The 14,456-nt window shown below is 41.6% G+C and overlaps 1 protein-coding gene across 1 annotated transcript in view; it reads right to left on the bottom strand.

Moving 5' to 3' along the window:
• The window catches only part of CIZ1 (CDKN1A interacting zinc finger protein 1), a 34,152-nt gene extending 20,290 nt beyond the window's left edge, over positions 1-13,862 (bottom strand). Inside the window, exons 1-6 of the mRNA XM_067472238.1 lie at positions 13,614-13,862; positions 10,790-10,905; positions 6,379-6,548; positions 4,956-5,112; positions 2,313-2,367; positions 166-233 (exon numbers count right to left, since the gene is read on the bottom strand). Coding sequence (XP_067328339.1) covers positions 166-233; positions 2,313-2,367; positions 4,956-5,112; positions 6,379-6,548; positions 10,790-10,905; positions 13,614-13,708 — 661 coding nt within the window. The 5' untranslated portion in view covers positions 13,709-13,862. The remainder of the gene's footprint in view (positions 1-165; positions 234-2,312; positions 2,368-4,955; positions 5,113-6,378; positions 6,549-10,789; positions 10,906-13,613) is intronic.
• Positions 13,863-14,456: the final 594 nt, after the last annotated feature.

Genomic DNA, 14,456 nt, shown 5'->3' on the forward strand with positions numbered 1-14,456 from the left:
AAAAACAGATAATCTGTTTTTTTTTCTGGCAGTGTAGAAGGGGCCTAAGAATGCATCGGAAGTAGTAACCCTTAGAACTGAATAAGTGAGCCACTAACCAGTCAATTTTATGATTATCATAAAATGAAGCAAGAACACAACAGAAAATAATGAGAAGGCACTTACCGCCCAGGTGGGACTCCTCCGCTTGCAAAAGGCAAGGCGCTTCCTCAACAACAAATTCTTCAACATTGCTGGGAGTCAGGGGAGTAGAGAAGAAAGAGAGCCTTGGTTGTAAAATGAGGCTGGATTAGGAAAGGGAGCAGCACTTGGATGCAAGGACAGGCACACAACCCAGGGACGCTTAGGTGGTATGTCCAGGGAAATTGGAGGACTGGAGAGCAGGAAGAGGCCCAAAGGTCCAACTCAAACAGCCCTAACAAACTACAGCCAACAAGGAGCCTTCATGGTAGTTTTACTGGTATTGGTTTAGGTCAGGTATAAGCAAACCCAGGCCCGGGGGCTGGATGCAGCCCCTTGAGCTCTTTTCTCTCACACCAACCTATCCTTCCTTCTTTCTCTCCTTCCTTCCTCCTTCCCTCTTTCTCCTTCCCTTCTACCTTTCGTCCTTCCTCCCTCCCTTCCCTTTTGCCTTTCATTCATTCTCTTTCCTCCCTCCCCTGCTCTTTCTCCCTCCTCCCATTCCCTTCCACCCTTTCATCCTATCTTCCCTCTCTCTTTCCTTCCTCCTTCCATCCTTCCCTTTCATCCTTTCGTGCATCCCTCCCTTTCATATTTCCTTCCTTGTCTTTTCCCTTCCTCCTTCCCTTTCTTTTTTCCTTCCCTCCCTTTTGTCTTTCCTTCTTCTTTCCCTCCCTCCCTTTCTCCTTCCATTCCACTCTTCTGTCCTTCCTTCCCTCCCTCTCTCCTTACCTTTTGCCTTTCCTTCTTTCTCTTTCCTTCCTTACCTCCCTCCCTTTCTCCATCCTTCCCTTCCACTCTTCTATCTTTCCTTCCTTCCCTCTCTCCTTCCCTCTCTCTGTCTTTCTCCTTCCATCCTTTTCCTCCCTTTTGTCCTTCCCTCTCTTTCCTTCCTCCTTCCCTTCCTTCCCTTTTACCCTTTTGTTGTTCCTTCCTTCCTTCCTTCAATTTTGTCTTTCCTTCCTTCCCTCTTTCCCTCTCTTCCTTCCCTCTTTCCCTCTTTCACCTTCTATCCTTCCTTTCCTCCCTTTCGTCTTCCTTCTCTCTTTCCTTCCTCCTTACCCTTCTTCCTTCCTTCCCTTCCTCCCTTTCAACCTTCCTTCCCTCTCCCTGTCTTTCTCCTTCCATACTTCCTTTCCTCCCTTTTGTCCTTCTTTCTCTTCCCTTCCTCCCTTTCGACCTACCTTCCTTCTCTCTCTCTTTCCTTCCTTCCACCCTTTTGTACTTCCTTCTTTCTTTCCTCTTTCCTTTCCCTCTTTCTCCTTCCATTCTTCCTTCTCTTTCCTTCTTCCTTACCTTCCCTCCCTTCCATCCCACTCTTGTCCCTCCTTCCCTCTCTCCCTTTCCCCACCTTTCTTTCTCTTTTATATTTCCTTCCTTTCCTCTTTCCTCCCTCCTTCCCTCTTTCTCCTTCCATCCTTCCTTTCCTCCCTTTTATTATTATTATTTATTTATTATTTATTTATTATTTGCATTTGTTAACCGCCACTCTCAGCCCGAAGGCGACTCGTGGCGGTGTACAGAACATAGAACATAAAGACAACAGTTACAATAAATTCAGGGCCAACATACATCTTACTAACACACAGCTAAACTAAAGTTAAAAATCCGCTTCGTCTTGTTAGGGTCATAATCCGTCTCGTAGTCAAAGTCCATTCCGGTGGTCATTCCAAAGCATAGCACTTAATTGAAGGCCTTTTCAAAGAGCCAGGTTTTCAGGCCCTTGCGGAAGGCCTTCCTTCTCTTTCTTTCTTCCTTACTCTTCTTCCTTCCTTCCCTTCCTCCCTTTCAACCTTCCTTCCCTCTTTCCTCCCTCCTTCCCTCTCTCTGTCTTTCTCCTTCCATCTTTCCTTTCCTCCCTTTTGTCCTTTCTTCTCTTCCCTTCCTCCCTTTCAACCTTCCTTCCTTCTCTCTTCCCTTCATCCTTCTCTTTCTTCCTTCCGTCCTTCCCTTCCATCCTTTTGTCCTTCCTTCTCTCCCTTTCTCCTTCCATCCTTCCTTCCTTCCATCACCGGGAAGCCATCCCTCCTGGCAGGCAGTGCTTGCATGCGGCCCCCAAGTTAGAAAGTTTGCCCAGGCCTGGATTAGATGCAGTTTCTTCCCAGTATTATTATTGTTGTTGTCATTATTACCTTTTTAATCGCTTGCCGGCTGGTTCGCCATCTGGAGAGGATTCTGCCAAAATCTCTGTAGGTCCAGAAAAGGGTATTAATGTTGCAGAACAACCAATGTTCCCCAAGTGGTAACCCCCTCCAGACATTGTTGGACTACAACTGCCATCATCCTTTACCACTGGTGGTCAAGGAGTTGCATGGCAGGCGTGTGGTGAGCCTATTGAGGTTTCTGTCAAGTTTTGAAAGAACAATGGAAGCCCCGCAGATGTTCAGCACCAGGGAGAGCTCCTTTCCATTCAGAAATCTGAATGAGATTCCCTGCTTTTGGATGAAGACAGCCCAAGATTCAATTCTTTTCCTCACCACAATGGCCTGAGGAAGACCTCCCACCTAACCAGTAGAAATCCTCAGGCACCATGTATGTCACTGCAGGCCAGATGGGAAACATTATATTTTTGGACTACAAATCATAGCATTCTTCGCGAACACTGCCAATGCTGACATTGTGTTGCTGTGAGTTTTCCAGGCTGCCTGGAAAATTGTTCCAGAAGCAACCTCTCCTGATGTTTCGTCCACATCTATGGCAGGCATCCATACTAGGCAAATGGGGTTAATATATCTGTGGAATGATGTCCAGGGTGGGAGAAAGAACTCTTGCCTGTTTTAGGCAAGTGTGAATGTTACAGTTGGCCACTTTGATTAGCAATGAATAGCCATGCAGCTTCAAAGCCTGGCTGCTTCCTTCCTGGGGCATCCTTTGTTGGGAGTGTTAGCTGGCCCTGATTGCTTCCTGTCTGGAATTCCCCTGTTTTCTGAGTGTTTATTTATTTATTTATTTTGAACACTTTTACCCCGCCCTTCTCAACCCCTGGGAGGACTCAGCGCGGCTTCCAACAGTTCGATGCCGCATAATAAAATACAAAACACCAATAATTACAATAGTTAAAAGCATAAAAACATTAAAACAATATACTTACAGTCTAACGAACTATTACCAGACTAGTGGCCATTATCTAGCCGTATGCTATGATTGAGTATTTATTTATTTATTTATGACATTTATATGCCGCCCTTCTCATCCTGAAGGGGACTCAGAGCGGCTTACTCCCGCTCTCTCTCTCTCTATATATATACACACACACACACACATACATACATTATGTTATTAGCATGGTACAATTTCAGTATTATATGTTACTATAATGTACTATATCATTATATTGTAATATTATTAGTAATATTACATGTAATATAAAATATATATGGTAATTATAATATATCATTATTATTATTATTATTATTAGTAGTAGTATATTGTATTACATTATAAATAAAGTGTTGTTGTTGTTAAGGCATAAATATAACATAAATATGAGTACTCGATTAAACTTATACATAATCAATTTCCAAGCCATTGTCAACATTGTCAATTGTCATTTCCTCCTAATTATCCAACAGGCTGCAGCCAGATTACTAACTGGAGTGACATACAGGGAGCACACCACCACCTTGTTGTGTCAGCTCCACTGGCAGCCGATCCACTTTCAAACACAATTCAAAGTGCTGGTTTTGACCTATAAAGCTCTATAGGGTTCTGGCCCAGCTTAGTTGTCCGAACGCATCTCCCACTACATCCCGCCTTGCAGTTTAAGATCATCCAGGGAGACCCTGCTCTTGCTTCCGCCAGCGTCACAAATACGTCTGGCGGGGACGAGAGGCAGGGCCTTCTCGGCTGTAGCCCCCCCACCTGTGGAACTCGCTTCCCAACGCGGTAAGATCGGCTTCATCCCTCCTGGTTTTTTGGCCAATTTCAACAGTATTTGGGGCAGAGCTAGAACTAGTCATTCTCAAAGGTTTGTTTAAACCACCAGGTCTTCAGGCTCTTGCAAAAGGAGGGGAGGGATGCGGCCTGTCTTATTTCTCCAGGAAGGGTGTTCCAGAGGCGGGGGGCCACCACTGAGAAGGCCCCCTCTCTCGTCCCCACGACTGCTTGGAGCGAAAGGAGGGCCTCCCCGGATGATCTTAAAGTTCATGCCGGTTCATAGAGGGAGATGCGATCGCGAAGATAGGCGGGGCCCAAACCGTTTAGGGATTTATAGGTTCTCCCACCCTGGACATCATTCCACAGAAATATCAACCCCATTTGCCTAGTTTCCCAACAGACCTCACAACCTCAGAGGACGCCTGCCATAGATGTGAGTGAAGTGTCAGGAGAGAATGCGTCTGGAACATAACCATACAGCCTGAAAAATGCACAGCAACCCAGTTGTACTATTTCTTTGCCTGGAAATCAACGTACAGTCCAAGGTCTCATGGCCCTGAATTAGATCAACACAGGGAAACGGCCTTACAAAATAGCAAACCAAATTGGTTTCTCTGTGCCACTGATGCCTACACGCCAGATTGTCTGTCTGCAAGTGGAATGTCTCTTATCCTTTGCTCAGCAACGCTTTTGGGGAATGAGTGGGAGAAGTAACTGTTCTCCACTGGAAGAGGCAGATGGGATTTGGGGAGAACATGCAGGAGATGAGAGAGAGAGAGAGAGAGGGATGCTGGAAATGTCACATTGTCTTGGAAAGTATGCCCCCCATCCCTTCCCTGTCGTTCTCTTACAAGCGAGTGCATACCAGAAGTGTTTCAACCGTTCTGGTGTTCTCCTACCTGAAGACTGAGGACAAGTCTGGTCTAAAGGCTGCTTGGAGTCCGCTTTGTGATCAGAAATGTCCGGATGAGGCCCCGTCTCATCCGCTCCTTGGCCTTGAGTAGAAGAGGATGAGGAATCTGCTTCCCGCTTCCTCTCAGGATTCCTTGGGAAGTCCTGCAGGGGTGAAGAAGAGAACATCACCAACATTTCTATGATGTTATTATTTGTGTGTTGTATTTTATTTGCTGTATTGTTAGCCACCCTGAGTCCCCATTGGGGAGATGATGGCGGGGTATAAATTAAGTTTATTATTATTTGAAACACAGCAAGATGGGTCCACAGCAGACAAGATCATTCTGCTCGCTGTTGTATTGGATCACATGTCGGACCCTTCCCAAGTGTCTAGGACTGTGTGATGTATCAGCGAATAATGCGTGCAGATACCAGTAAGGTGGCCTTCTGCAGCTGGCAGATGGTAATTTTGTCAGCGCCGATTGTATTTAAGTGCAGGCCAAGGTCTTTAGGCACTGCACACAGTGTGCCCATCACCACTGGGACTGCCTTGACTGGCTTGTGCCAGAGTCTTTGCAGTTTGATCTTTAAATCCTGGTATCGTGTCCGCTTTTCTACTTGTTTCTCTTCAATCCTGCTGTTGCCTGGGATTGCAACATCTACAATCCATATTTTGTTTTTTAACACGATTGTGAGGTCAGGAGTATTGTGCTCCAAAACTCTGCCTGTCTGAATTCAGAAGTCCCAGAGTAGTTTGACGTGTTTATTATTATTACTAGTCGTCCCCTGCCACGCGTTGCTGTGACCCACATGGGGGTTCTGTGTGGGAGGTTTGGCCCAGTTCTATCGTTGGTAGAATTCAGAATGCTCTTTGATTGTAGGTGAACTATAAATCTCAGCAACTACAACTCCCAAATGACAAAATAATTTTTTTTTTGAGTGAAGGACATACATTGGGTTGTTAGGTGTATTGTGCCCAAATTTGGTGTCAATTCGTCCAGGGCTTTTTGAGTTCTGTTAATCCCACAAATGAATATTACATTTTTATTTACAGTGATCTCTGGATGTAGGTGAACTACAACTCCAAAACCAAAGGACACTGCCCACCAAACCCTTCCAGTATTTTCTATTGGTCATGAGAGTTCTGTGTACCAAGTTTGGTTCAATTCCATCGTTGGTGGGGTTCAGAATGCTCTTTGATTGTAGGTGAACTATAAATCTCAGCAACTACAACTCCCAAATGACAAAAAAAAATTTTTTTTGAGTGAAGGACATACATTGGGCTGTTAGGTGTATTGTGCCCAAATTTGGTGTCAATTCGTCCAGGGCTTTTTGAGTTATGCTAATCCCACAAACGAACATTACATTTTTATTTATATAGATTAAGTGCTTTCAGCTTTGTAGGTCTGCTTTTTAGGTCCAACTCACCTTACGAAAAGTTCGGTTCTGCCACTGAAATGGCATTGACGGGAAAGCCAAGCGAGTAGGCTTTAAGGAGACCCCGACCGGAGGAGGACCCAAAAGGGAGTGCCTTGTTGCCCGGGGAAAGAACTGCTGCAACACAGGGGCAGCCGCCATATTAAAACCTCTCAAGCTACCTGCAGAAGTCAGAGAGAAATAGGGAAAGGAAGAAGAAAAAGACACCACTGATGCAAAAGCCAACTCTCGGGGACAAGAGGCTCAATGAAACGGTCAGAGCTAACTGTGAATTGGACAGAATTGGACAACTGCTCTCTACTTTCCTCATGTGTAGCGTTGTCAGGCTCATAATTAGAAATGACTCCTCTAGCTTTTGTGGTTGTGCAGAAGCATAAATCCAGCGGGTTATTAAATTTCCTTTTCTGTTAAACACTAGCTGTCCTCTGCCATACGTTGCTGTGACCCAGTCTGTGTATATGTGTTTTGTGTGGCCTGGTAGGTGTATTGTGTCCAAATTTGGTGTCAATTCACCCAGTTATGTTAATCCCACAAACAAACATTATTAATTTTATTATTATTATTATTAAACTTTATTTGTACCCCGCTAGCATCTCCCGAAGGACTCAATGAGGCTTACAAAGGCCAAGGCCTCAACACAACAACAACAGACAATAACAATACAATACAGAGAAAATTAAAAACATAAGCAATAACAAAACATTACACTATTACACAATAAAACCAGGGCCGGGCCAATGATGGGTACAGGTTAAAAGTGCTGGGTGTGAGAGGTGGTATGTTGGAATTCTGGGCAAGTGCAATGTGCAGAGAGTCTTAACTCTAATAAAGTGCTACTGGGATATAGTGCTGGGGGTTATCCTATTCTGGAAAGGCACATCAGAATAGCCAGGTCTTCAAGTTCTTCCTAAAGACTGTCAATGTGGATGCTAGTTCAATGTCTTTGGGGAGGGTGTTCCAAAGTCGGGGGGCAACCACAGAGAAGGCCCTGTCCCTCGTCCCCACCAAATGCGCCTGCGACGCAGGTGGGATCGCGAGCAGGGCCTCTCCTGATGAACGGAGGGAACGTGTGGGTTCGTAAACGGAGATACGGTCACGCAGGTAGGCAGGTCCCAAACCGTTTAGGGCATTGTAGGTAAGCACCTGCACCTTGAATTGGGCTCGGTAGGTAAACGGCAGCCAGTGGAGCTCCTTAAACAGGAGGGTTGACCTCTCTCTGTAACATTACATTTTTATTTATATAGATACAGGATCTGCTTCCAGTCTTCACCCTGACAACCTTATTATGCAGGATTCCTCTCTAGTTTGCACACAAGCCTCCCTACCTGAGGCTCTCACCAAAAGCCCTAAACTAGAATAATGAAATTAAATGCTTTCCCCAGCAGCACACACTACAAAACAACACAGCCACCCCTCCATACCCTATCCATCACCGCACAGCCCTCAATGCCACATCAGTGCGAAACCATGGAGTTCAATATAGCCACAACTCTAGGAAAAAAGCTATCCTTCAGTCTGTTTGTCCTTGTCTTTGTCACCCTGTACCATCTGCCAGGTGGCAATAATTCAAAGAAAGAGTATGCCGGGTGAGATGGCTCCTTAAGGATGCCGTGAGCTCTCTTAAGGCTGTGGGGCCTATAAAGTCCTTCCAAAGAGAGGAGAAAGAGGGCAACCCATGCTTCTCTGTGCAGAAGTGCCAAGCATTAGGCAGTAGCAACACTGTTCATTGTGAGTCAGGGATTCTGGAGGATTTAGTCCAGAGGTAACTGAGGCTTACTAACACTGAGGTCTATCTTACACTGAGGCCTTTCTCCCGTTGAGGGCTCTCTCAGACTGACGCCTTGCTCACAAAAAAACAAAAAAACAAAGTTTGCAAACTTGGTAGTTGATTAAATGTCCTTTGACCAGTAGCTGGCCACTTGGAGTGCCTCTGGTGTTGCTATAAGAAGGTCCTCCATTGTGCATGTGGCAGGGCTCAGATTGCATTGCAGTAGGTGGTCTGTGGTTTGCTCATACTGAGGCAAACTGACACTGAGGCCTACCTCACACTGAGGGTTCTCTCAGATTGATGCCTCTCTCACACTGAGGCGAACTATCACTGAGGCCTTCTTCCACAGAGATCTCTCACAGACTTAGCCAGAGGCATACTTGCTTATATTGAACTGCAGCTTTTGCTGAGTCATTACATCCGTTTAACCCTTTCAGTTCTTGACTCACATTTTTGTAATTAAAAATACCTAGTTAATTTTTAATATTTCAGACACAAGTTGCACCACCTGCTGAATTATTCACACCACCGTTCTTCAGATACCTAGGTATCGGGGCATCAAGTGTTCTGAAGTGTAACCCAAACCTAGAAGGTGACCAGAGCGCGTCAGGGAACGGTCAGTTCCTCAGACCGTTCTTTATTACAGAGGCAACATGATTATCCATTCATTGCATAACACCAGAACAACCAGGCCCATAAAGAAAGTAGTGTGACTCTTCAAAAGACCAAAGGCAAAAATTGGTGTTTTGTTTATGTAAATTTTGTTATATAAGCACAATGTGTGTGTATTTCTAGGAACACCTTAGTTCGTGAATCGATGTGTTTCTGAGAGTAAGAAACACTGGGATGTCTGTGGTGGAGGAAACACGTAAAATCTAGGATGAAGTGGTCCCCAAATGAAAGCATTCCTTGGGTGGTGGGCAGTATGGTGTTTGGGGAGGACACTGGCAGGATACATGTTCATGGCACTCACTATAACCTGCAATGTCATTGAAAGGAGGGCCTTTGGTGGGTTTAAAGCTGTTTGTGGAAGCAGAAGCCTATCTGTGGAAGTAGCCACCCCAGCCACACACATACAAACATACACATTCTCACTTTTATTATGGACTAGCCATCCCCTGCCACACGTTGCTGTGGCCCAGTCTGTGTATATGTGTCTTGTGTGTATATATATTTGTGTATATGTTTATATATGTATGTTTGCATATAAATATGTGGTTTTGCGCATAAGCTGTAATACATTTTTTTTAATTTTTTGGCTTCTTAAGTTTCTTCTGCTGTGCTTTTCAGTGTTTTTATGAGTGACCATCACTCATTGGCCTGATACGTGTATTGTGTCCAAATTTGGTGTCAATTCATCCAGTGGTTTTTTAGTTATGTTAATCCCACAAACGAACATTACATTTTTATTTATATAGATACAAGCCGTCCCCTGCCACGCGTTGTTGTGGCCCAGTCTGTGTATATGTGTTTTGTGTGTGTGTATATATATGTGGTTTTACGCATGCATTGTAATGTATTTTTTTATTTTTTGGCTTTTTAAGTCTCTTTTGCTGTGTTTTGCAGTGTTTTTATGAGCGATGATCACTTGTTGGCCTAATACATGTATTGTGTCCAAATTTGGTGTCAATTCATCCAGTGGTTTTTTTAGTTATGTTAATCCCACAAACGAACATTACATTTTTATTTATATAGATACAAGCCATCCCCTGCCACACACTGTTGTGGCCCAGTCTGTGTATATGTGTTTTGTGTGTGTGTATGTGTATATATGTGGTTTTACGCATGCATTGTAATGTATTTTTTATTTTTTGGCTTTTTAAGTCTCTTCCACTGTGTTTTTCAGTGCTTTTATGAGAGATGGTCACTCATTGGCCTGATGGATGCATTGTGTCCAAATTTAGTCAATTCGCCCAGTGGTTTTTGAGTTATGTTAATCCCACAAACAAACATTACATTTTATGTATATATAGATTGTGTGTGGATGTATTAATGATAATATTGTGTGTGGATATATTAATGATATTATTGTGTATGAATGTATTAACGATAATATTGTGTGACGATGTATTAATTATAATATTATGTGTGGATGTATTGAGTATAATATTGTGTGGAGATGTATTAATGATAATATTGTGTATGAATGTATTAATGATAATATTATGTGTGGATGTATTAATGTTAATATGTGTGAATGTATTCATAATAATATTATGTGTGGATATATTAATTATAATATTGCATGTGAATGTATTAATTATAATACTGTGTATGAATTAATTAATTATAATATTGTGTGTGGATGTATTAATCATAATATTGCGTGTGGATGTATTAATGATAATATTGTGTGTGGATGTATTAATGTTAATATTGTGTGTGGATGTATTAATGTTAATATTGTGTGTGGATGTATTACTGATACTATTATCTGTGAAAGTATTAATGATAATACTGTGTAGATTGGGGAGATCCAAACGAAAACCCTTCTAAGCAACACAAACAATTAAATAGAAAAAGACCAATCCCCTCTAACGAAGTTTCCAAGGATCCCAGCATATGATGATCAGCATCTTCAACATCAACTAATCCAAATATAAAGAAGAGTTTAAAAAAGGAGACAACAAGTACCTTGCATTTGCTGGATGAGCAGGGCCCGCTGAAGCATGGGATTGGCCCTGAGGAGTGAGGCTTGACCGGGAGCCCGCATATTGAGCATCTGTTGTTGCTGAGATGGAGTCACACCTCTAGGGAGAGTGGGGAGAAGAATCAGAAATCAAGAAAACACTAGGTTCAAGGTAGAAAGAAACCCACTTTCTGGGCAGCAAGGACAACAACACACACAGAAAGCCAGGCTAGTCTCAGATTTCTTGGCATTTCAACAAGGCATGGGCCAACTTTGGCCCTCCCTCCAGGTGTTTTGGACTTTAACTCCCACAAATCCCACACTTGTGGGAGTTGAAGTCCAAAATACCTGGAGGGTGGGCTGAAGTTGGCCCATGGTGGATTTATATTCATAGCTTTCAGATTTGAAGAGTGTTTCAATCTGCAAAAGTCCTTTCCAGAAGTGACTGAAAACTTCCCTCATACTCCCATCTTTCTGAATTGAAATAGCTTTAAGATGGTCTTCCTTGTTGACTCAATGAAGGTCTTGTTTTTCTTCTGATAAAATTAAATTGTATGCTGATGCTTTTATGCCAAGCCGCTTTGAGTCCCCTTTCAGGGTGATAAAGCGGAGTATAAATAAAGATAATAAGGATAATAAAAGATACATAGCCACTTTGAGTCTCCTGTGGGAGAAATAATGCAAAGTATAAATCAAGATAATAACAATAGATAAGATATGTAGCTGCTTTGTATCGTCTTCAGGAAAGTTAAAGCAGGGTATAAATACAACAACAATAATAGATAGTCCATTTTGCCTCCAGTATCATCAGTTGGGAGCCCCCCCCCCCCCCCAGCACCAACCGCTGCTCTGAGATCAGAATGAAGAGAGGGGTCATGAAGGCAGTTCCATCTTGCCTCCTGCACTGTGCTTATAATATAATATAATATTGATAATATTATAATGTAATACAATATAATACTAATAATAATACGATATTATAATTATATATTTATATTAAATGTTGTATCACTAATATTATTACTGTATAATGTTATAGTACAATGTAATATATAACATTAATATTGTGCTATGGTAATAATATAATATATTGTATTTACTTTTTACTTGTAAGCCGCTCGGAGTCCCCTTCGGGGTGAGAAGGTCGGCATATAAATGCCAGAAATAAATAAATAAATAAATAAATGGTCACTTTCAGTCCCCATTGGGAAAGATAAAGCACAGTATAAATAAAGATGATGATGATGATAGTTAGATAAATAGATAGCTCCTTTTGAGTCCCTTTTGGGAAAGTTAAAATGGAGAATAAATAAATATAATAATATAATTATTAAAATAGTAATAATAGATACATAGTTGCTTTGAGTCCCCTTCAGGAGAGATAAAGTGGGGTATAAATCTAATAATAATAATAATAATAATAATAATAATAATAATAGCCTCTTTGAGTCTCCTGCAAGAGAGATAAAGCAGGATGTAAATAAATAAAATAATAATAATAATAATAATAATAATAAGATACATTGCTGCTTTGAGTCCCCTTTGGGAAAGTTAAAGTGGGGGATAAATAATTATAAATATATCGTAGATACATAGCTGCTTTGCGTCCCCTTAGGAGAGATAAAGTGGGGTATAAATAAATATAATAATAATAATGAGATAAAGCGGAGTATAAATAAATATAGTAGTAGTAGTAATAATAATAATAATAATATAAGAACACATTCGAATACTAATAGATTAATAATAATCATAATAAAATAATATATAAGTATAATAATATAATTAATACTAATATCTGATACATAGCTACTTTGAGTCTCCTTTGAGAGAGATAAATCAGAGTATAAATAAATATAATAATAATAATAATAATATATAAAAATTAATATAAGAATGTCATAATAATAATACATTCGAATACTAATTACAGATCCATTGTCGCTTTGAGTCCCCTTCAGGAGAGATAAAGTGAGATATAAATAAACACAATAATAACAACATATATTATAATACTGACACTAGATATAGTACTTTTGAGTCTCCCTTGGGGGAATTAAAGCGGGGTATAAATAAATATAATAATAATAATAATAATAATAATATAAACATAATAATAAGACCTTCTAATACCAATAAAATAATAATAATATAAACGATATTATAAGTATAATAGAATCTAATACTAGCTGTTTTGCAATGACACGATAAATTAATAATACTAGCTGTTTTGAGTCTCCTTCGAGAGAGATAAAACAGGGTATAAATAAATAAATATAATAATAATAATATAAACATAATAATAATATAAGAACATATTTGAATACCAATAATAAAATAATAGTAATATAAATGGTAATATAAGTATAATAATATAATATTATACTAATAAATATAATATTATAATTGTAATATAATATAAAAACTAGCTGTTTTGAGTCTTCTTCAAGAGAGATAAAGCAGGGTATAAATAAATATAATAATAATATAAACATAATAATATAAGAACACATTCGAATACCAATAATAAAATAATAATAATATAATAGAAACAGTAATATAAGTATAATATTATACTAATAAATATAATAATATAAGAACTAGCTGTTTTGAATCTCCTTCGAGAGAGATAAAGCAGGGTATAAATAAATATAATAATAATAATAATAATAATAATAATAATAAATACATTCGAATGTTAATTACAGATACATTGCCGCTTTGAGTGATAAAAGTGGGGTATAAACCAACAGAAGCATAAGAATAACACAACCATGAGGCTTGGGCGTGGTAGGCCGCGCATCCCCGGCCTCGAGTGCAAGGGCTTACCGGCTGGGGGGCGGCGGGGGCGGCTGCTGGAGGAGCCGCTGGAGCAGGTGCTGCTGGAGCTGGTGATGCTGAGGGTGTTGCTGCTGGGGGAACATGGCTGGAGGCTCCTCCCCCGGAGAGAAGGAGAAGAAGGAGACGGAGGAGAAGCCGGCGCTGCTGGTCCGGGCCTCAGAGAGGGGCCGCCGGGTCCTTCATTCAGGTCACGCCGCCATCACTCGGAGGGAGGGAGGGGCTGCGCGTGGAGAGGCCACGCCCACAACCACAGGCCCCGCCCCTTCCCCTCCTGCCTTCCCCCTCCCTCCCTCACTCTCTCCCTCCTCCTTTCCCCTCTTCCTCCCTCTTTCCCTTGCTTCCTCCCTCCCCTTCTTTTCTTCCTCACTCCCTCTCTGCCTCCTCCCTTCCTCCCTTCTTTTCCTTCTTCCTACTTTCCTTCCTCTCTCCCCCTCCTTCTTTTCCTTCTTCTTTCCCTCCCTTGCCTCCTTCCTTTTCTTCCTCCCTCTCCTTTTCTCCCTAACTCCCTCTCTTACCTTTTCTCCCTTCTTTTCCTTCTTCCTACTTTTCCTTCCTCCTTTCCTTCCTCTCCCCCCTCCTTCTTTTCCACCTTCCTCCCATTTCCCTTGCCTACTTCCTTTTCTTCCTCCCACCCTCCCCTTCTTTTCCTCCTTCCCTTGCTTCCTCCCTCCCCTTCTTTTCTTCCTAACTCCCTCTTCCTTCTCCCTTCCTCCCTTCTTTTCCTTCTTCCTACTTTTCCTCCTTCCTATTTTCCTTCCTCTCTCCCCCTCCCCTTTTCCTCCTTCCCCTGCCTACTTCCTTTTCTTCCTCCCCCCTCCTTCATCTTCCCTT

Source organism: Anolis sagrei, chromosome 11 (genome assembly GCF_037176765.1).
Source record: "Anolis sagrei isolate rAnoSag1 chromosome 11, rAnoSag1.mat, whole genome shotgun sequence".
In the NCBI taxonomy this organism is placed as follows: domain Eukaryota; kingdom Metazoa; phylum Chordata; class Lepidosauria; order Squamata; family Dactyloidae; genus Anolis; species Anolis sagrei.